This window comes from Thunnus thynnus, chromosome 8 (genome assembly GCF_963924715.1).
Source record: "Thunnus thynnus chromosome 8, fThuThy2.1, whole genome shotgun sequence".
NCBI lineage: Eukaryota > Metazoa > Chordata > Actinopteri > Scombriformes > Scombridae > Thunnus > Thunnus thynnus.
The window spans coordinates 18,653,056-18,674,578 of NC_089524.1; the positions used below are offsets into that span (position 1 = coordinate 18,653,056).

Sequence of the window (21,523 nt, forward strand, 5' to 3'; positions counted from 1 at the left end):
CAAAACACATACACACAAACAAAGATTTATAAGTGTTTCCCTTGTGACTACCTGCAGGTCCAGCAGTCTCCCCAGTTCTCCAGCATGGAGAGTGTTTGTACTTGCCTCCACCAGGCTTTGTGTACACAGCTGGGGAGTCATTTTCATTTTCACCCTGTCCCTCCCTTCTTCCTCCCCTCCATCCCTCTCTCTCTCTCTCTCTCTCTCTCTCTCTGCTTCCCTTCCTTGCTCCACTCCTCATCAGAAAACGTCCACGACCACTCGACAAAGAAAGTCTATTCTGTCAGTCCTGTGAGGATGTGGGGGGAGGGGGAGCATTTATTGCCAGATGTCTTTAAGACTCCCTCTGACAGACTCAACCCCCTAAATGTTGTATTTTCCAAGAAAACACAACCCTGGAGTTTCATGGAGAAATGGGATGAGGGATGGTGACTAGAAAAGTTATAGAATTCGATGAAGTTGTAGCCAAAGTCATAGGGAAGAAAAGAGGAGAGCAGGACAGAGGAACACTGGAGAAACGAAGATAAAGGAGAATGAGGAGGAGGGTTTGTAGAATTTTTTACACATGCATAGATATATATATCTAGGTAGAAAAAGGAATGCAGAAAAAATGCTGAGATGAATGAGGTTGTAAAATTTCAGGCCAGGCACTTTCCTCTACCTCAGTGCAGGTCACAGCAGGAGGGGAGGAAAAGAGGTGGAAGGTGAGGGTCAAGGAAAGGTAATGTAGAGAAACTACATGTTTAAGATTACTGTCCTACTCTGAAAGGTGAACTAAGGTGAGCAGAAATTAAGTGCAGCCATCAATTCAGACATTTTTTCTGCCAGTGGACTACACCACCTACTCCCAACACCCTGCCATCATTTCCCACCACACACATACCAGAGACTTCTGTTCAAGGCTCAGGAGACCAACACCCACTGTCTGCCTGAGCTAACTGTATGAAGTCATCCACATTAGAGGAGCCTGAATGCTCACCAAGCACTGAAGTAACGAATTAACAAAGCAAGTCTGAGCTGATAGGAACAGCGCTCATGACCACATGGAAACATCAAAGCCTTCCTGGTTGGATATTTTCCCCAACACTTGTGTATGTGTGGGCAGGGAGTGTATTGATAAAAAAGGGCAGGGTCCCACCATGGTCTGCCACCCCTCCCATCTCAGTGCTTGGTGTCCATCTCCTGGCCAATAAGATCCTGGCTGGTTTGACTCCAAAGCTTTATAAAGGCTATTTTATTCACAGTACAATTAGATTCCATTCAAAGAAGGCTTAAAAAATCTGAGCTATTTTTAAACAGTGGTAGTGGCTATTATTATTATTAGTTATGATAACTGTGATGACCCCTGAGTCATCTTGCATTGCTATGTGGTTCACCTGTCTCTTTGTTTACCCTGCAGGTGGATCATTAGAGTAACCTTGAACACCTGGGGGCCCCGGGGTGTTTCCAGGTTATTTAAGCCTGGCTGCAGAGCATCTCTCTCTCTGTCTGCAACTCTGCCACGTGGCTGCTGCAGCTCTCTCTCCCTTTCCCCTTCAGGCACCCGTTTGTTTGGTTTAGTATGCTATTTTCAATTATTCTTATGCCTTTGTTTTGCACCTTACAACACACACACACACACACATCTTACACTCATGCACACCATAAACCACTGATGTTACTGATATCCACACCCCATGCTTTAGCTTTAGGTCTTTAATTTGGTTTTGATTTTCCTTACTTTGGATTTAATAAAATATCTTTTGTTTAATCGTTATCATGGTGTGTCTCCTTCTTGTTGTGGCCTAAGAGCTGGGTCAAAATAAATTTGGGGGCTCGTCCATTTAGGTTGCTTTGTTAGAAAGTTAGGTTGTACCTTGAGTAGCAGTTGGGTGCATGGTGTGATTGTGCAGCTGATTAGGTGATTTGGTCCAGCTGTGGGCTGGTTTTGGCTGTGTACTTTGTTTGCCAGAGTGGTTCTGGTTAAGCTCTGGTTTCTGGTTTTTGGAATATTCAACATGTGTTTTTTTTTCTCTGGAAGCATTGGTTTCTGACCTGGTGTCAGATTGTTGTGTGCTGTTCAGAAGGTAAGTCCTGATAACTCTGTATACAGAGTAGTACCCATTAGGCTGTAGTGGCATTTCCTCTTTGGACTGCGTTCCTTTGTTTTTTGTTTGTTTGTTTGTTTGTTTTTTTGTAGTGTGGTGGTGATGTGGTTGGTGTCAATTGTTTTCAGACAGCTGTCTTAGGGGCACATCCACATGATTTTGTGGGGTTGTCTGCTTGCAGGTCGCTTTACAAGTCCACTGGTTATCAGTTCATAAATACCTGTCGCAAGCCACACGAAGACTAGGGGTGAGTTTTTATTAAGTTTTTGGTTAGGTAGTTAGGGGAAAATTCTCTGTTGGAGTTAGTCATCTGTCCAAGTGCTTGTCTGGCAGTGAACACGTTACTCTCTGTATCAGTAATTTGTAATTATGACTCCCATGTCAGGGTTTTTTCATGCACCTACAGTGGCATTTGTAAATGGCTGTGAAAAGGAGCAGTTAGTAAAATACTGACCATTATGGCATTATTGTTGTAGAGAAAAAATGTAAGGATGTGATTAGAGATGAGGTTTTGTCATCTTGAATGAGGTATGTTAAAGAAAAGTGATCTGTGCTAGTCGTGGCAGAGCCAGTGCCAATGCCAGTGTCTGTCAGCAGTTGTACCTACAGCTGGTTTGACTTTTGAGCAGCAGAAAGAATTGTTAGCTCTCTAGTTTGAGCAAGAGAAGTTATGGTTAAAAGTGGACATGGAGAATAAGGAGAACGAAAGGAAGAAGTAATTTGAGTTTGAGAAGCAACTTGAGTTGGAGAAAATTGGGCAAAACACAGAGAAAATGAAATTGGAGCTAGAGCAGTCCAAGTTGCAGTTAATCGAATGCAAGCTTTCTCCAGGGGGGTCTAGTATGGAGGATTCTGCTTCTGTTGGCTCAGCACCGGGTGGTGTTGATGTTGTGGCTAATTTGTGTTTGGTGCCGAAATTTAATGGGTAAGACCCTGATACTTTTTCCACTCTTTTTGAACATGTTGCAGATGCGAAAAATTGGCTCAGGAAGCGTATTCAGCTGTATGTGCTGAAGATGATTTGGATTATGATAAGTAAGGTGAAGTCAGCTGTATTAAAAGCATACGAGTTGGTCCCTGAAGCGTATCACCAGAAATTCAGGGATTGAGTAAAGGGCGAAAAGCAAACAAATGTGGAGTTTGTCTGTGATTTGGCGTCCCATTATCACTGTTGGTGTGCAACTGCCAAAGTTGATACTTTTGACAGACTTTGTGAGCTGATTGTGCCATAACAGTTTAAAAATGCTATCCCTCAACACATTGCCACTTATGTGAATGAGCAGAAGCCCTCCACTGCGCTTAAAGCAGCTGAATTGGCTGATTTTGATGCATAGGGGTAGTTTTTCAGATACGTGCTCTGGGGGGGTTGGAAAGGTGGGGATGACAGCTATGGTAATTCCTTCGGTGGTGCAAAATTTTTGAAGCCTGGTCCCTCGTGTAGGCCTGCAGACCTGAGGTTGCCAGAGTGTGTAATTACTGTCATGGGGAGGGTCATGGGAAGGGTCATTGCTGATGCTGTAGTGCCATTGGTTGGTAGTGGCAAACATGTTACGATTAAAGTATTGCATGACACAGGTGCTAGACACTCATGCTGCCTTTTTCACCTGTTACAGAAACAGGGAATTTTGTACTGATGAAGGGTATGGAGCTGGGCTTAATGCCTGTGCCAAACCATTATATTTTGCTGGATTGTGAGCTGGTACAGGGCATTGTTCCTGCCGGGGTGTGCACCATGATGCTGTTTGATGATGTGGTTATGATTTTGGGCAATGGCCTGGCTGGCGGGGCTGTGTGGGCCCATGTGCCGCCATCTCCTGTGGTTATTTCCAAGCCGCTAGCATCTGGGGAGCCGGATGAGAGTGGTCTGGGGATTGCCAGGGGTTTTCCAATTTGTGCCATGACGCGTGTACAGAGCCATAAAGTGTCTGCTCCTGACCTGCCTGTTTCAGGGTGCAGTAAAGTTATGGTGCCTCTACACCATGTGGTTTCGCTATCTGATCTTCATCTGTTTCGAGAGAGGAATGGTTCAAGAGTCAGAAGACTGATCCATCTCTGTCTGCTTTGAGGGAGTGTGGGTGCCCTGTGATGGTGACTTTCTTGGTGACGCAATTTTTCAGGTTGTCGTGCCAAGTAAATTCAGTGACGTGGTTTTGAAGGTGTCTCATGACCAAGCGGGACATCTTGGTGTGTATAAAATGTAAAACTGCATTTTACAGTACTTTTTTTGGCCTCAGTTAAAGCGTAATGTAGCTGCTTACATCAGAGCGTGCCATACCTGTCAACTCACAGGGAAGCTGAACCAGAACATTAAGTCTGCTGGCCTGGGGTTCAGCCCAAACAACCTCATGTTGGGGCACACTGTCCACGGCCCACTTGCAGTTTTACAGGCAGATTGGAAAGAGGCTGACCTGCCTGTAAATCTTTTGGATTATGTGAATGGATTCATGCAGCGCCTTTACAGAGCGGGTGAGTTAGCACATAAGAAATTGGCAAGTCACAATCAAAAATGAAAGAACTTCATGACCGCGGAGCATCATGTGTTTAGCCCTGGAGATCAGGTTTTGGCTCTTCTCCCTATTGTGAGTTCTCTGTTTCAGGCAAAATTTATTGTGAATAAAATTGTCTGAACAAAATTGTCATTGCAACTCCTGACTACAGGAAAGCTACTCAGCTATGTCATGTAAGTTTGTTGAAGCCGTATTACTTCTGTACTGTGTCTGAGGCTACTGAACTGTGCATAGGGGGTTCTGAAGAGGAGATTAGTCCTGCTCTTTTGGTGGGAGCCAAGTCAGGTGCCCTGGACACAGTGCGTGGTGGAGAGGACGCCCGAAGCTTGGATGATCCTATTGTGTGTGGCTGGTTAAAAAATTCTGAATCAATGCATAATTTGGATGCGTGGTTGGGGCATTTGCCCGTGTCCAGGCGTAGTGAATTGGTTGACCTGATTAACGAATCTCCCTCTTTGTTTGGGGATACACTGTCTTGCACTCATTAACTGGAACATGATATTGATGTTGGGGAAGCTAAACCAATTCAGCAGTGTTTTTTACAGAGTATCATCTGAAAAACATAAGGCGTTAGGTGCTGAGGTGAAGTTTATTTTGATAAATAACATTGCTGTGCCTTCCTCCTGTAGTTGGGCATCTCCCACTCTGCTTGTGGAAAAATCAGACAAAACTCCACGTTTTTGCAATTACTGCTACAAAGCAAATAACATCACTTAGCCTGATTCTTTTCCGCTGCCGCACATGGAAGACTGCATAGATCAAGTGGGTCCTGCAAAATTTGTGAGTAAATGTGATTTGTTGAAAGGGTATTGGCAGGTCACACTCTCTGCGCGTGCATGTGAAATCTCAGTTTTCATTACTCCGTCTGGGCTGTATGAGTATACAGTCATGAGTTTCAGGCTTAGGAATGTGCCAGCAACATTCCAGCGTCTGATGAACATGACTGTCTCGGGGTTGGAGGGGTGCGTGGTCTATTTAGACAATGTGATGATTTACAGCGATTTGTGGGATGCACATGTTCAGCGGATTAGAGCTCTGTTTGATCGCTTGGCCAAGGCGCATCTCACTGTCAATCTGGCCAAGTGTCAGTTTTTCAAGGCGACAGTGACGTATCTTGGCAGAGTGGTCGGGCAGGGTCAGGTGCGTCCTGTGTGTAAAAAGGTGCAAGCAGTGGAGGAGTATGCTCCCCCCACTGCTAAGAAAGATCTGGTATGCTTATTATCGTGGTTTTTGCAGGAACTTTTCCACAATGGTTTCACCATTAACTGACCTGAATAAAAGTACAGCGAAATTTGTGTGGTCCCCCAAGTGTCAGAGTGCATTTGAGAATGTCAAAACCTTGTTGTGTTTGGCCCCTGTTCTGGCTGCACCACGTCTGAATGATCCTTTCAAGCTCCAGCTGGATGCCAGTAACGTGGCTGCTGGCGCAGTTTTGTTGCAGGAAGGTGAAGATGGCATTGATAGACCTGTTTGCTACTTTTCAAGGAAATTCAGTTCCTACAAGCGTAACTATTCAGTGATTGAGAAGGAGGCTCTGGCTCTGATTTGGGCCTTACAGTATTTTGAAGTTTACATTGGCCTAGGGGATAGGCCAGTGGCCAGAGGCTGGTGCTCTGGTCTCTGTTGCTCCAGGTATATTGGTTGGATATCAGACATATTAAGGGCACAGATAATATTGTGGCAGATGCTTTGTCCCTTGTGTTAATTTTCTAGGCCAACTTTGGGGTTTCTATCAATGCCTGTTTCTGTTCTGCGTTCTCTCTCCGTCTTAATTTGCTTCCAGGATCCAGTTCCATGTATGGGTAGCTGTTGCTCACTGTTGAGTTTATTGTGTATATTGTGAAATTATTTTTGTGGGGAGCAGTGTGATGAGTCCTGAGTCATTTTGCATTGCTTTGTGGTTCACCTGTCTATTTGTTTGCCCTGCAGGTGGATCATTAGGGTAACTTGGAACACCTGGGGACCCCAGGGTGTTCCAGGTTATTTAAGCCTGGCTGCAGAGCATTTCTCTCTCTTTGTCTCCCTTTCCCCTTCCCCTTCAGGCATCCGTTTGTTTGGTTGAATATGCTATTTTCAGTTATTCTTATGCCTTTGTTTTGCACCCTGCAACACACGCACACACACACATCTTACACTCATGCATACCATAAACCACTGATGTTACTGATATCCACACCCAATGCTTTACCTTTAGTTCTTTAATTTGGTTAGATTTGGTTTAATTTGGATTCAATAAAATATCTTTTATTTAAATATTATCATGGTGTGTCCCGTATTTGTTTTGGCCTAAGAGCCGGGTCATAACATAACATTTTAAATACCTAGTTATATGCTGAGAATCCAACAGGACAAAGAACACAGGCAGATGGTCACACAGGTTGTAAAACCACATTTGAGCCAAATTAAGCAAGTAACATCTAAATCACACATTTGGAGTTGAAACCAAAAGTGAGTTTACTGAAAATGTTATAATCCCTCAATGCACAGTACATAAAACTGTGTGCATCCTCAACTGCCTTAAGTATGATAGCTCAAGTTAAATCAAGTTAATGATATAATCAGTTTAAACTGATCTAATCTGCAAAATCAAAGGGATGCTTACACTGGACAGTTTAATAGCTATATTGTTTGCCTTTGATTTCTCTCCTACAAAGGTATGGCAAAATAGCTGAGTTTACAATACTGCTGATCACCTGACCCTTTATATTTCATGCTCTTTTGGATCAATGATCAAAACAAACCAAAACGATTAAATTAAAAATACTGCAATTTCCCCGTGCATTGTTTCCGCACCCTCTAGTTTCCCCACTAAAATACCAAGCAAGACTATGTCATATCAATACAAACTGAGCTGAAAAAAAGACATCAAAACATACTGTATCAACATAAGAATGAGAATGAGATCTCACCTCTCTCACACTGCGGGCCAGTGAAACCATAGACGCAGGCACATCTGTTGGGCCCAATGCAGCGCCCACCGTTCTGGCAGCCATTCTCACACACAGCTACAGGAGACAAAAGGAAAGTGAATCACACAGAATTACACTCTTCACACCCACTCACACTTTGCATTCTTTCTTTCTCTCTCTCTCAAACAGACATCTTTCATTAAGCTTCAAATGACTTTGCCTTTCAGTCACTTGAATCACAAACGCATACACACATTTGGTATTTTTGTATTGCAAACATATGTGAGGATTTTCGCTGACATTAATCCTTTAGACAATAGCATCAACTCTCTTCACTTCATGCCTCACTTTAATATTTTCTCTAACCCCCAAATTAACCCTAATCCAAACTTTAAACAACTATAGTACCACTTTTTTTAAAATATAGTCAGCCTTCCCAGTATTTGGGCTAGGAATGGAAAAATGTATGACATGTGACAGATTTGATGGATGTGGCAATGTTCCAGTGTATTGTGTTTTTTATTGTACATGCAAGCTGAACCAATGGTGACCCATAGTGTTTAAAGTCATCAACCCAACAATTTATATTGTTGCTGCATATTTATGAGGTCCAAATATAAAGAAACAGTGACAGAATGGTGCAGGAATTCCATTAAAATGAGGACAATATGCAGAATTTCCATCACCTTTCTATTTTCCTGAATCTTTGGTCCTCATAACTACAGTATATACTATAGTTATAAGGACCGACACTGTGTAATCACCCCCACACACACATTCACACCCAGGTGTGCTGACTCTGCAGCGGCTTGCACTCACGCTGTCCACAGTGGTTGCCTGTGTAGCCCTTCGGGCAGGAGCAAGAGTCCTCTGCGCAGGAGCCTCCATTCATACACCTGACGTTACAGGACTGAACTGTAGGGGAGAGGAACAAAAGAGGCAGAAATAAGGGTGATGGTTAGGTGGCACTTTGAAAATGAACAACAGGCCTTAACATCCCATGTTTTATCAAATAACACAAGCTCTTACATTACTGCAAAACAAATAAAACGATGAAAGTTAACATCATTACTCTTTCATTGAAAAGGTTTTACTATTTACAACAGCTTTTATGATATTATCAACCAAACCTTCTATAAGAAATGAGACAGACTATTAATCAATTGACTGGTTGCTTCATTATGCTATTACCCAATTTAAAAGCACATACAGAGTTGTTTCCAAACTGAGTGTTAAATAAGTATGGTCACTTTAACACATTAAGAGGCTCTTTCCACTTCAGTTGGGTTTGCACAGCACTGGTGTTTCTTTCGCAGCTTTAGATCAACAGACAAGGATCAAAGACCCTCAGGCCAAGAAACCAAACTAATCAAGCGGACTGGGGGTAGGCAATAAGTCGAGCCAGCTGTATGCTACAGTCAGTCAGTCAGGAATTTGCTGAGAGGAGAGGGAAACTGGGTGAGGGGGCTAAGAGAGAGGGGGAAAGAAAATTTTGGTCCAACTGCATAAAAAAAAAAAAAAAAAATTCAAACATAACAGGATGCACAGAGGGGCCGATGTAAGAGAGAGAAAGGAGCAACGTTGAATAGTAAACAGACCATCAGTGTTGTGGTAGTATGGTTATTATGATATGAAGCAGGACCCTCCTGGCTGGCAGACTGCTATGCCAGAGTGTAAGAGCTCCAATCTGACAGTCTCAAACGTATCAGCAGCTTTCATGAGGTAAACTAATTGGTGTTCCTGGCAGGCAGGCAACTCACAGCTGAGGCAGCCTTTTACCCAACACAAGAGAAGAGAAGACACCTACAGCGCTGGATGTCAGCAGACTGTATTCTCTTACTGTTTCCTTGCATCCTCTTTTTACTTTCATCCAGGCTCAAGAGGATATTTTATTGTCCTTTAGTCTCCCTGCGCTTTCATTTTTCTTCCTTCCTCCACTTTTCCCTATTCCCTCTGCGCCTCTCATGCTCTTCTTTCTATATCTTAATCGCAAGGTCAACATTAATTTCCTCTCTCTCTTTATCTCTCTCTCTCTCTCCATCTGTCTGTTTATGTCTCTTTCACTCTTCAACATTGCTGGCATGCAGCACGGAGCAGCAGAGGGGAAATGACTGAGCTTCCCTGTAGCTGACTTTGTCAAATGAGACTTTCTGAGTTTGCACACTTGCCAACAGGAGGCATTTCAGCCACTTTAATCCACCCACTTATTTCTGACTGTACCCAAACACGGTAAATATGACTTGTGTTAGTCATGATGAGTGAATATACTCTTAGGTAGCTTTTCATTGTAATCACCCACGCCTGCCTTACCGGCAGCTCATGCAGCATAGACTTCAGTTACATGAGTCAGATAGGACGGCTCTTGGATGGGGACCATGCGTAATTAAGACTACGGTGTAATTCATCAACAAAACTTTCATTCGCTCCATGTATTTAATGCCTCTAAAGTCTTGAAGGAATTCCAGTTAACTTTCTCGTGCACAACACTTGGCAGACTGTATGTACAGATCTGGCAGAATCTACTTTTTGTCTGGATTGTGTCTCATGGCAACATATGGTGATAAATTAAGCAAATAGTTTGGGACTCTGGAGTAGGCTGGGTTTCTAGGTTAGTGTATTAGTGCTCTGTCTCTTTTTCTCTCCTTTCCTCTCATTCAGTCTCACAAGAGATGGGTCAGGTCTTCCTCTCAGGTTTCAACCTCAGCTTGAAAACATGAATAATGATTGCAGTGAATGATTACAGTTTTCCTTGCCGTGGAACAAACCGTGGAGGAAATCGTTCCAGCGTGCCGCAACTCAGACTCCCCCAAAACTGAGGGCAACTTCGGTAAACTCCTCCATTTTTCAGTTCCCCCCACCCCACAAAAAATGTTTCTAAATAGGTCAAGGAAGCATGGGGAAAGACTTTGGCTAGGGCTGGTGGGACAGAAGATACAGCAGTAAGTGCTTCTGAACTCTCTGCCCTCAGCAACAGAGGAAGATGGGACAGGCACTAACGAGATGGAGAAACATTGCGGGTACCGGTCATAGAGTCAGTTAGTGTCATGTGTTTTCTTTGTCACAGGAACTAGATAGGAAGAGGAGGAGGAGAGGGAGGAGGAGGAGGAGGAGGAGGAGGAAAGGGAAGCAAACAAGCACATTTGGAGACAGAAGGAGATGATCTCACTGGCTAACTTCGCCTCTCGCTCCCCCCTCCTCGTGGCACTTCATTCTACACAGGTGGAGAGAGATGGTTTGCCCCAATGACCTGTGCCTGGAAAGCTGCACGTGCAGAGCAAAGACTGTATGGTGCAGAGCAACAGGGTTGGGGGATGTGTGAGTGAGTCTCTTGACTCATAGTCTCACTCAGAGTCTCTTGAGCAATGAGGCTGGGTGTAGCTTTGCGGCACCACAATGCACCTCTATATTCTGGTAGTGTCGTTGGTGAGCTGCTCACATCTGGGTGTTTTTTACGAGAGGCTGCGAAACACAGGAAGTCCCGGTTTGTGTGCTGAATGTGTGAGTGTGTGTGCAAGCACATGTGTGTCTGATGGAAAACTGAGGAGTTTTATAGTTGTGTTTTGTCCTGATTTACACACACCACAAGGACCAGTGACAAGTCAGCCTCAGTTTCAGCATGGATGGCTGATGCAGTGATATACAAGGCTGCTTGAGATGTTGTCAAGTCAAGTTGAAAGTCAGAAGATTTCTTTCCATTCTGGGAAACTCACAGTCCTGTGTTTTCAATGGAGTTAACTCTGAAATTCACACTTATTATTAATTTTCTGGATAAATTAGACCAATTTATTTGCCTATAAACCTCATGCCTAACAAGACAGGGCATTACTTTGCAGTCTGCAAAGATGAACTTTGTGTTAACAGCATGGCTTCTAATTAAAAAGGACCTTCTCTCCTTTCCCAGGGCTCACTAATGCCCCTTTACAATAGCCAATGGAGGCCTTTCAGTCTAAAGACAGCTGTTTCTCAGCATTAGGGCGAGAATGTCAGTGGTAATGATTTCATAATTATGGTTATGGGAAGACAAGGTTATAAAGATGACCCTATGTGATCCTCAGCACAGCTGCTCTGCCCTACACTGTTAGTGAGTTTATTACAAGGGTGACTTACAGCGTGAACCCTTGTTGCCTGGGAACTGACATGTATCTCTAGGTTATCAGTAAAAGTGACTCATGCAGTTACAAAGCCACCTTGGCTTTTGCAAAGATTTTTACTTTCCTATTCCTGGAAATGTGTACATTTCTAAAAATGCCCACCAGGCTATCCTGCTTATATTGTTAACTGGCAACCAGTGAAGATTCCAGGAGGAATCATTAAAAAAAATCATAGACGACCATCTGTCCGGATACAACAATAATCGCAGACATGTGATAATATGTAGAAAGTCGCAAATGTGTTGCTGATTTATTTAAACCTCTGCATTCCACAGGCAAGATGCGAGACATAAAGATGCTATCTATAAACCAGCGAACCAGGGTGCTAGAATCAGGCTGTATAATTAAGGCAGAGGAAATTGGCGTTTCCAAACAGATCTCCATGGAGCTGCAATTTGTTTCCAACTGCACTGAATTATCCTGTTAAATGGTGGACTCTCTCCAATGGCAAAATGTGGGACTTTTGGAAAGACAAGATCTACAATTAGGTGTATGTGCCTAAAACCTATGAGACAGATAATGTTGTGAAAACAGTTTTCAACTTTTCTAATTTGTTAAATACAACTAACCCAATGAGTATGGTTCTGTGGGAATTCGAAACAAAACAAAACTTTATAACTAAATATCAAATGGGTTACATGGGTTACATGATAGGTTGGAGGGATTATACGTTCATGTTTGAGATCAATAATTGATAGAGGAGGTTGCTAAGCTTTAACAAACACAGTGGCCTGTATGATTACTTAGGGGTCACTCCACAGCATTCAGTAAACTGATGGAGGTTAAGGTTTATCTCAGGTCATAAAGCTGTTTGACCTCTGACTTTCATTAAAGCTGCCTAAGAGGCCAGGGGAACGTTTTTCGCAGTGAAACACACGGCTCTAACAGACCATTAAAACATCTTTCCTATCTACTAATCATAGAACAATAAAGTTGTCTCTGGTTAAACCAATCACATCTCAGTAGCTTCCTCTCCTGCCTCTCCACTGCCTGTAAACTTGTAGAAAAGCCACCATAAATCCCTACAGAGGAAAGCTGAGAATCATAGAGTGTGACGATCAGTTTAGTCCAGCTCTGCTAACCATTCGCTCTAATTTATCACTTCACATTCTGCGCATTTCGTCCCCCAAAGGAACATGACTTCATAGCTTTTGCCAAAGGACTGACTCTGCAGGAGATCTGTGTGTATCCTCCCATACAGGGCAGAGGCTGTTTTTCTGCACCCATGCCCTTCCTCTAAGGGTCGTCCTTACTTATGACTGGAACAGATCCTGTTTTACACCTCTGGGTCGCAGCCAACAGATGCTTACTGTGTGTGTGTGTGTGCGCGCATGTAGGCATTTCTGTATGTCTGTCTGAATGAGTTTCTATGGATGTCTGTGTGTCTGTCTGTGCGTGCAGTTGTGCATGTGAAAATGTGTGTGTTAGCGGGCTTAATGGAATGTGAGCATGTGTAAAGGGTCTGGCAGGGGCCAGGCGTGACTGACAAGCTGACTTTGACCTACTAAAGCAGTGAAGCTGAACACATTGCATGCTACTCAATACACACATTGACACATACTTTGCATGTTCCCAAAGTGGTGCTTAAAACAATATTTTTCGGCATGTCCTGCACATATTAACTTCATATTTAAACCTTGTACACAGTGCACTTATATCACTAATGAATAATTTCACACACTCTGCATGTGAGGTAAAACACCTCACTCCATTCCACATACACACACACATCCTAAGTGGTCTGTAACTAAGCCCAGCAGACTGAGCTGGGGCAGCCAGACTCTCTGCTTTAATCCTGACAAACCCTGTGACCTGCAGGCTTTAGCGCAGGCCTGGAACGCCACACACTACTATTACACTGGCTACAGTACGATTCTGGCTCCCATATGAGAAGGGTGGGCCCATTAAATTTGGGAAATAGTTTGGCAATTGCATGAGTAGGAATTGAAACTGCTCAGTGTAACAGGCAATACCATTTTGTCAGTGGTTTGAGCCATTTAATAGAATCACACAGTAGAGTGAAGAAATGCTCAAGGCCATTCGGAAGAATAATAGGAATATACTATTTCTAGACATACCATTACAATAACAATCTACTGAACTATTTTGCCAATCCATGTACAGTTAGTATATGTACAGTAAGCAATTGGATAAGACCAGTAGGCCAAATCTTTAATGCTTATCAGCAAAAAGCTTCAATCTAAAGCTAAATGAAAGCTATACAACTATGCAACCCTACTGCCTCAGTTGTATACACAGAAAAAGTAGCGCAGTGTGTTGGAATTTAGTATTATCTGAATAGATTGTACAAGACTGATGGACACTATAGCTCAGGTTTTAGGGAGTTGGCTTCTAAATGAACATTTTGACAATTTAGAAAATATGCTTATGCGCTTTCTAGCTGAGACTTAGATGAGAAGATTGATGCCACTCATGTCTCTGTGTGAAATATAACGCTTCAGCAAACAGCCACTTAGCTTAGCTTAGCACAAAGACTGGAAACAGTGGGAAACAGCTAGACTGGCTCTGTCCAAAAGTAACAAAACCCACCTACCTGCACTTCTAAAGCTCACTAAATCAACATGTTACTTCTTGTTTGTCTTGTCCGTATAAAACCAAACCCACAGTGTAAAAAGACAGTTCACCATTTTACGGGGGGTTATGTGCCAGACTATTTCTTGGCTGGAAGCAGTTGCCAGGCAACTAGGAGAGACTCCAGGAAATCATTGCTCCCACCCCGTCTGGTATCACCAAGTGGCCTATGAATAACAAGCCAATTTCGAAGTCATTTTGTGTGTTATGACTACGTATTTTTTGTTTTTCGTGTGTAATTTCACGCCATTTAGGTCATAAATTCAGTTGCCAAAAACAACCTATAGTTACATTTGAGTGACAGGGAAGTGATGCATTTCAGATGATGTCAATATAATGTGACTTTCTATTATAGGCTGATTTTTAAATGTTGCAAAGGAGTGTACAGGGCTATTTTCAGATTTTTAGAAAACACAGGACTTAATAGGAGAATTTAATGTAATAGTATAGAAATCATTCTGATCCAAACTCCAATCCAGAGGATGGTGGTAATGCACATAAAAGCTGTTTGCCAACCGCTATTTAACAACAGAGGAAGAAGAAGGTGATTTTGCTTTATTAGGAGGAGGCGGGTTGGGCTAGATAGTTGGCAAAAAGTTGCAAAAGCAGCAGGAGAGCACTGTTCAAGACCACTAACCGGACATTTTTACTGTCATGTCAGGACATTTTAAAGCTAGAGTGCGGGACTTTTGTCTCCCCCTTCTGGCAGTGAGAGTAATTACAAAAACACTGTTGATGCTTGCCGCTACTGTTGTGGCTGTAAAACAGTGGATAAATTGTTTTGAGCGTCACACAACTCCTGTGAAATGACTCATTTCATCAGAATTTGATCCATTTGGTCTGATAACATTTGGAAACATTTGGAGCCGCACTATTAAATTGTTTTATCCCCATTCAAGTTGCAAAGAGCCAACTGGAAGTTAGCCACTCAGCCAGCAGAAGTCTTTAGTGTGCATGTTCTGCCCATAGAACATGTGCAGTATGCATTCATCCTGCTAGCGCGGGAATGTCAAACCCGACACCAGATTAAAACACTCCGGTATACTGTGAAATACAGAGAGATTTATCTGGCAGTGATAGGCTTAATCAATCAAAGCATTGTGTGAATTCATTTGGCAAGGGCTTAAATGTAACGGATGTTAATTTATATGTAAAAGTTCTGCACTGCAGGTTTAACTAGACATTTTTACAGTCATGTCAGGACATTTTTACCGCATTTTACTGATCATTTTAACCCATATCATGATCATGCCCAATGTCACCGCTACATAAACACATATCACACACTGTGCACAGGGCACCAAGTGCCGGACCAGGCACCAAACAGCACCTCAGTAAAGTTGGAAATATATTAACAGATTTGAACTTTGAATTTGAAATATTCAATAACTTCAGTCTTACACAGTGTAGTGTCCCCAAAATCACTTCACACATCAATGGTCCCTTTTGGTTATAATACAATACTTAGTTTGGAAAAATGTGTTTTTTGAATAATTTGGGGAAATTTAAATATCCAAAACTTCACTCTTGTACAGTGTCCCCAAAATCACTTAAAATCACAAAATTACGTGTGACTAATATCTGTATTTATTTATTTTAACAATAATGGTAACATTGATGATGAAAATATAATATAATATAATAAATATAACATATATAATAAATATAATTCTTCAGTTTATTTTATTGAAGAAGATTGCACCTCCACATATTTGTGAGTGGGGTTTTTTTGCCAGTTCTATTGGTAGTTTTATAGTGCAATATATACTGTAATTGTAAAGTTCTGGTCTCTGTATAGTCCTGGTTTTCTTACTGGTAACACTGATAATGAAAATAGAAGAAGATTGCACTACTGATATGCTTAGGCCACCCAAATGGCTAGCAGCAGCCCTGTCTTTCCCATACCCTAACCAATGATATGCTGCCCCCTATTTGTTAGGATCAGGTGGCCAATTCTTACACATTGAACTTTTAAATGACACACGAAAAGCTAAAAATGCTTAGACATGAAATGCGAAATGTCCTTAAAAGTGGCATGCTATTTATATACCATCCCATGAGATCACCTTGTCCCATCTCCATTTAGAGTGTTTTTAGTTACCATTGGATAGAGTAAGGCTAGCTGTTTCCCCTTGTTTCCATTCTTTGTGCTAAGCTAAGATAACTAGCTGTAGCTTCAGAAAACAGATAAATACATTATTTGTTTGGGGCAGCAGCTATGGATAGTTTTCATTATCAATTAATCTGCAATTATTTTCAACATTAGGTCCATAAAATGTTAGAAAATAGTGGAAAATGCCAATCATAACTTGAGTAAAGCCTAAGGTTACATCATCAAATGTCTTTTTTGGCTAGAAACTGAAAACATCCAATGTACTATCACAGAAGACATAGAAAAGCAGCAAATCCGTACAATTTTAAAAGCCAGAACTGAGGAATGTTTGGTATTTTTGCTTCAAGAAAAAATAGTTGCTGATTGTTTTTCCATTGATTGATTAATCGACTAATTGTTTCGGCACTAGCAAGGTTGGTGGTTTACTGTATGTGTGTGTGATGAGTGTGACTGTTACTGACCTCCTGCTCCTGCTCCACAGCTGGGAGAAAGCTGACCGTTTGAACAGGTACACATGTTGGGTCTGGAGCAGAAGCCATCGCCACATGAATTCCTGCAAATTGCTGAAGAGAGGGAGAGGAGTGGAGAGGAGAGGAGAGAAGAGGAGAGGGAATTCAATTGGTTTGTTCATTTTTCAGGCCTTCAGCCAACGATAATGACATCAACAGAATTATTATGGGCTTTATTATATTGTATTAAAGAGGATTTAAGGATGGAGGAACTTACGAACAATACACTGGTTCCCTCCTGGCAGAGTCTTCCAGCCTGGACAGCAATATGAATGGAAGCGAGAGCCACACACATTGGGCCTGACGAAGACAAAGAGAAGAATAAACAAACTCACTACTCACCCAGACCTCCCAAACATATTTTAAGTAAAATCCCTAAAATAAATACACAGAGTTATGAGTTATTTTCTGAGCTGCCCAAGACCTCCATGGCCTACAAACAAAACAAACTTTGATACAAAGCCTTCTCGAGTGATGGATGAAGGTATTCTCAGAGAGGGGAGGTGGGGGAAGGAAATGCGAGGAGCCTACAACATGAGGAGTAGCATTTTGTTTTCATCTAAGGCTGAGTTTAAACAGGATGTATAAAGTCCTCCTTTCTCCCAGATTCCATGCCTGGCTGCCCTGTTCTCTGGCAAATATCCAATGCTGCTCCCTGTCACTGCCCACCCCTCAGTCAGCTCTAAATCTTACTAGTGGTGAGCCTACAGCGAACTTTGACCCTGTCTGACAGATGTAAGAGTCATCACAGCTTGTGGAGTGCTTGATTGGCCTGGCAGGTTAGCCACAAAGCTTTCCTCTGAGGAAATGGCTAAACCACATCTAGAGATGACTGGCTCTGCTCACACACGCACAAACACACGCATAAACATGCAGTGGGACAGAGGTCTGCAGCTGCCTTACAAGCTAATGGGAAGAACACTTCAGATTTTATCATTCATGAATAATTACACACCCACTTATAACTCAGTTTATTTAAAAACAGACTAAAATTCCAAACATGCATCAATCTTAAGACCCAAAATCCATGTTCTATAAGGAAGTGTGCATGAGTCAGTGTGTGCACTTGACTGAAATCACTGCATAAAGCTGTTAAACAAGCTGAAGGGACTCCAACTGTGTGGTTGTACTAATGATATCCTTAGTGACCTTTCAAAGCGTATAATGACGGGTATATCTGTGGTCATCTGTGTTGGTGGTTAGTTGTTTGCATTTGCTGTTGGCATGACTAAGAATTGAGGGACCGCAGCTTGGTATATTGGGATAAAGCCTGATCCAGATGCTCATGGTAAAGTCATTTGCGACAGGGATCACATCACTTTAGACAATTTCTGTCCCCAGGACATAATTTATGACTGTTTAAAGTAACGCTAGATTACCCAGTGTTTTGAGATGCTAACCAAGGACTAGTAAAATTAGACAACAACTCATAAAGCCTTTAATAGTATACTCAAGGTAAATACTATTGCACTTCCATAAATTTGTGGGACATGCAAGAGACAGATTTAACAGGACTCGGTCAAAACCTAGTATATGGCTGGATCGTGTATGGTGAATGTGCAAAATTGTGGCCAATTTGTTACAAGTCAGTGGTAGTGTCTATAATGTGAATTCCTGGATATTAAATGTTCATCTGCAATTTTCTGTAGTGGTCCCAGTAATATTTGTTGTTAAAAGTGTACTGAAGTAGCACATCACGTGATATGGTTGAGCAACATTTGAGTCAAAAAAAAGGGTCTAAATGCAGTTGCAAAAACAGTACTTTCCACTCATATCTTTGGATGTTTGATTTGAAATAGAACTTATTTTAATTTTAATTATAACTATTCTTATTATCTGTGAACTCCCCCTGCTCTCTCATCCGTTTCTATCTGCGGATGTTTGTAAACATACGGTCTCATCCATATGTTTACGTAGAATTAGCATGCTAGGCTTACAGTCTGTCAGCTGTGTGACTTTGTGATGTCTTTCAGAGCACACAAACACTGTAAACATACCTGTCACCTGCCCAGCATGGTGCTGTTAAACTGGAAACACCGCAGCTACACCTTATTTTATACAGTCTGTAGGCTACACACAGCACGGCAAAGCTATACTAATGATGCTAGCCATACTAACTAGCTGCGAGCCGCCATGCAGGCTGGTAAAAATGGATCTGTCGCATCTCTTTGTATCCAGGGGTTGGCGCTCCTGCCTCCATTTAGAGGAGAGTAAATGTGATAGTAAATATGTGTTTTTAAAACTTATATTGCGGCTGCGCTCATTCTCCAGTGAAAGTGAGCTGCACTCAGGGCTCCACTGTAAACACCCCCTGAGGACGCAAGAGAAACTGTTCACACCGATTCATTTTGAAAGAGCAACAGCCAATGGGGAAATTCAAACACTGAGCCGACCGACCAATGGTGTAACTTCATCACTCAGTGAGTCAGTCAGTCAGTGATTTAAACTGCTTATTTTGTCCAACCAACAGTCCAGCGCCTGAAGGTAATCCATTTACGTTGATGTAAATTGAGAAAAGCAGCCCAACAATAGGTTTGAGAACCAGCGACTGTTCTACATTTTTGGTTTGATGAACAATTTAAATGATTAACCAATCACCAAAACTGTTGTTAAATAATTTTCTGTTGATTGGCTAACTGATTAATCTACTTATCATTTTAGTGCTGTAGTGAAATCAAAAGCAGCAGTAAAACTCAATATGACACTCAAAGCTGTTTTGTAAAAGCAGTTTTGTTAGCCAACAAACTGCAACAGAAATGTAAAGCTTTCAGTTGATTAAACCAGTAAATTAAAAGTCCACATCTAAAATTAAAAAATAAGTGTTAGCTCTGATGAACTTCTCATGTTCCTCCTGTGTGAAACAGATGACCTCCCTCTCTTCCTCACCAGACAGTATCCGTAAGTATCCCCTGGCTGTCACCAGGGAGATGACAGCTGGGGTTTGAATCTCTGATGGACGGAGAGCAGAGCACACCTCCAACCACATTACCAGATGGCACAGGGAACAGAGAGACAGACAAACAGGTGGACAGGCAGACGAGAGATATTTATGTAGGTAAAATTAGTGGTGAGACAAAGAGGGAAGATAAAAATAAGGAAGGAGAGAAAGGCAGATTCTTTTGGACATTTGCACAAACAAAGGGTTGGTATTAGAGAGAAAGTGTGAAGAAAGTGAGAGGAATGGCGGTTAGGAGGAGGGAAGACAGGACGGTGGGAAAGGAACAGGGGATCAGTGGGAGGGAAAGCAAAACAAGTTTATGTTGAGAAGTAGAGGAAGCAGGAGGAGGAGTGGGAGCGGAAAACAGATATGGAAACGAAGGAGAGAGCAGCATAAGACCCTTGGTGGGGGTTGAATATCTGGGGCAAACACACAAACCGAACAAGGACTCGAAAAAACTTCAGTAATGCAAAGAGCGAGACATCAGCATTCCATCACTTAATGAGCAGTGAATCCGACTTCCCTGATCTATTTCTCCACAAAGCATTTAAGATTTTTCACTGTTACAGACCTGGGGGATGTTAATATATGAAGGATTATATGGGCCTGACCCTGAGGTGTTCTAGTTTGTTGTTCTTCCTCTCTCTCTCTCTCTCTCTCTCTCTCTCTCTCTCTCTCTCTCTCTCTCTCTCTCTTCTCTCTCTCTCTCTCTCTCTCTCTCTGTCTTTCCTCCAGGTCAGTGCCTGGTCTCTCACAGAGAAGAGGCTTTAGAGGGCGAACTGAAGTAAAACAGAATGAAAGACAGGCATAAAAAAATGGAGTTTAAGCCCCGGGGGTTTTCCTCAATATTGAAATGTCCTACTGTTCTCAGGGCTCAATCTAAAGGAGATTAACTCTTCTGTGGCCATGTCTCAGCCTTTGAAGTTGCCTCCCGGCCCGTGGATTGCTCATTAACTGCCATTAATTGTAATAAAAGGAAAATGGCTGCCACCTCATCCAAGGGGAAATATGAAGAATAGAAGAAAAAATGATACAGTGGCCAGAGTTCAAAGTCGAAGGAAGAAGCAGTCTGATTGGGATTTTTGGACATGGAGAGGGCCAAGTAAACATATATATAAAACTACATACAGTATTAAACCTTTAGGATGAATTTTCTTCTACTTTTGAAAAGCATTGAGTTTTTTGTGGTTCATCTAGGTTTTTAGCAAAGAGAGTTACAAAATTAGAAAGTGCCAAATCAACATGTTAAGAGCTGTAGCCTGAGGGTCTACTCCACATGCAGGAATCCACAGGGTCAGAGGTTAAGGCAGTCCAGAGCAGCCGGCCTCCACTGACCTACAAGGAAGGGCAGCGCTGGACAGGCATGGAAAATGACTATAGACAGTTTGTTTCCATAAAGACAAAGACCAAAAGTTCACAGTTGCCAGGGCTCCAGGTCAGGTGTCTGTGTCCATGTATGTGTGTGTCAGTGTGATGGTCATAGGTCAAAGGTCTCCTGTCTGGTATCTGACCCCCCTCGGGGCTAAAACTCTTACATATTGCTGCCTCTAGCAACACCTGGGCCTGTTGCTCTCCTATCAGATCTAAGAGTGGGGATGATAGAGGAATGTAGTGTATAGAAAATGATCCAAAACCAGATGGTGATAAGGGAGACGTTGGTGGAAGAGGTACTCTAAACTAGTAACAGAACCACTATGGAAAAATTCTTTAAAGTTCT

At 42.3% G+C, this 21,523-nt stretch overlaps 1 protein-coding gene and 1 long non-coding RNA gene across 2 annotated transcripts in view; one reads left to right on the top strand and one right to left on the bottom strand.

Moving 5' to 3' along the window:
* fbn2b (fibrillin 2b) overlaps positions 1 to 21,523 on the bottom strand; it is a 73,856-nt gene that overhangs the window by 44,903 nt on the left and 7,430 nt on the right. Inside the window, exons 3-6 of the mRNA XM_067596912.1 lie at positions 17,086 to 17,168; positions 16,821 to 16,922; positions 8,323 to 8,418; positions 7,504 to 7,599 (exon numbers count right to left, since the gene is read on the bottom strand). Coding sequence (XP_067453013.1) covers positions 7,504 to 7,599; positions 8,323 to 8,418; positions 16,821 to 16,922; positions 17,086 to 17,168 — 377 coding nt within the window. The remainder of the gene's footprint in view (positions 1 to 7,503; positions 7,600 to 8,322; positions 8,419 to 16,820; positions 16,923 to 17,085; positions 17,169 to 21,523) is intronic.
* On the top strand, positions 1,888 to 17,272 carry LOC137187766 (uncharacterized). Its single transcript, XR_010929274.1, has 3 exons — positions 1,888 to 2,066; positions 16,841 to 16,980; positions 17,114 to 17,272. It is a non-coding gene; the product is annotated as an uncharacterized lncRNA (long non-coding RNA).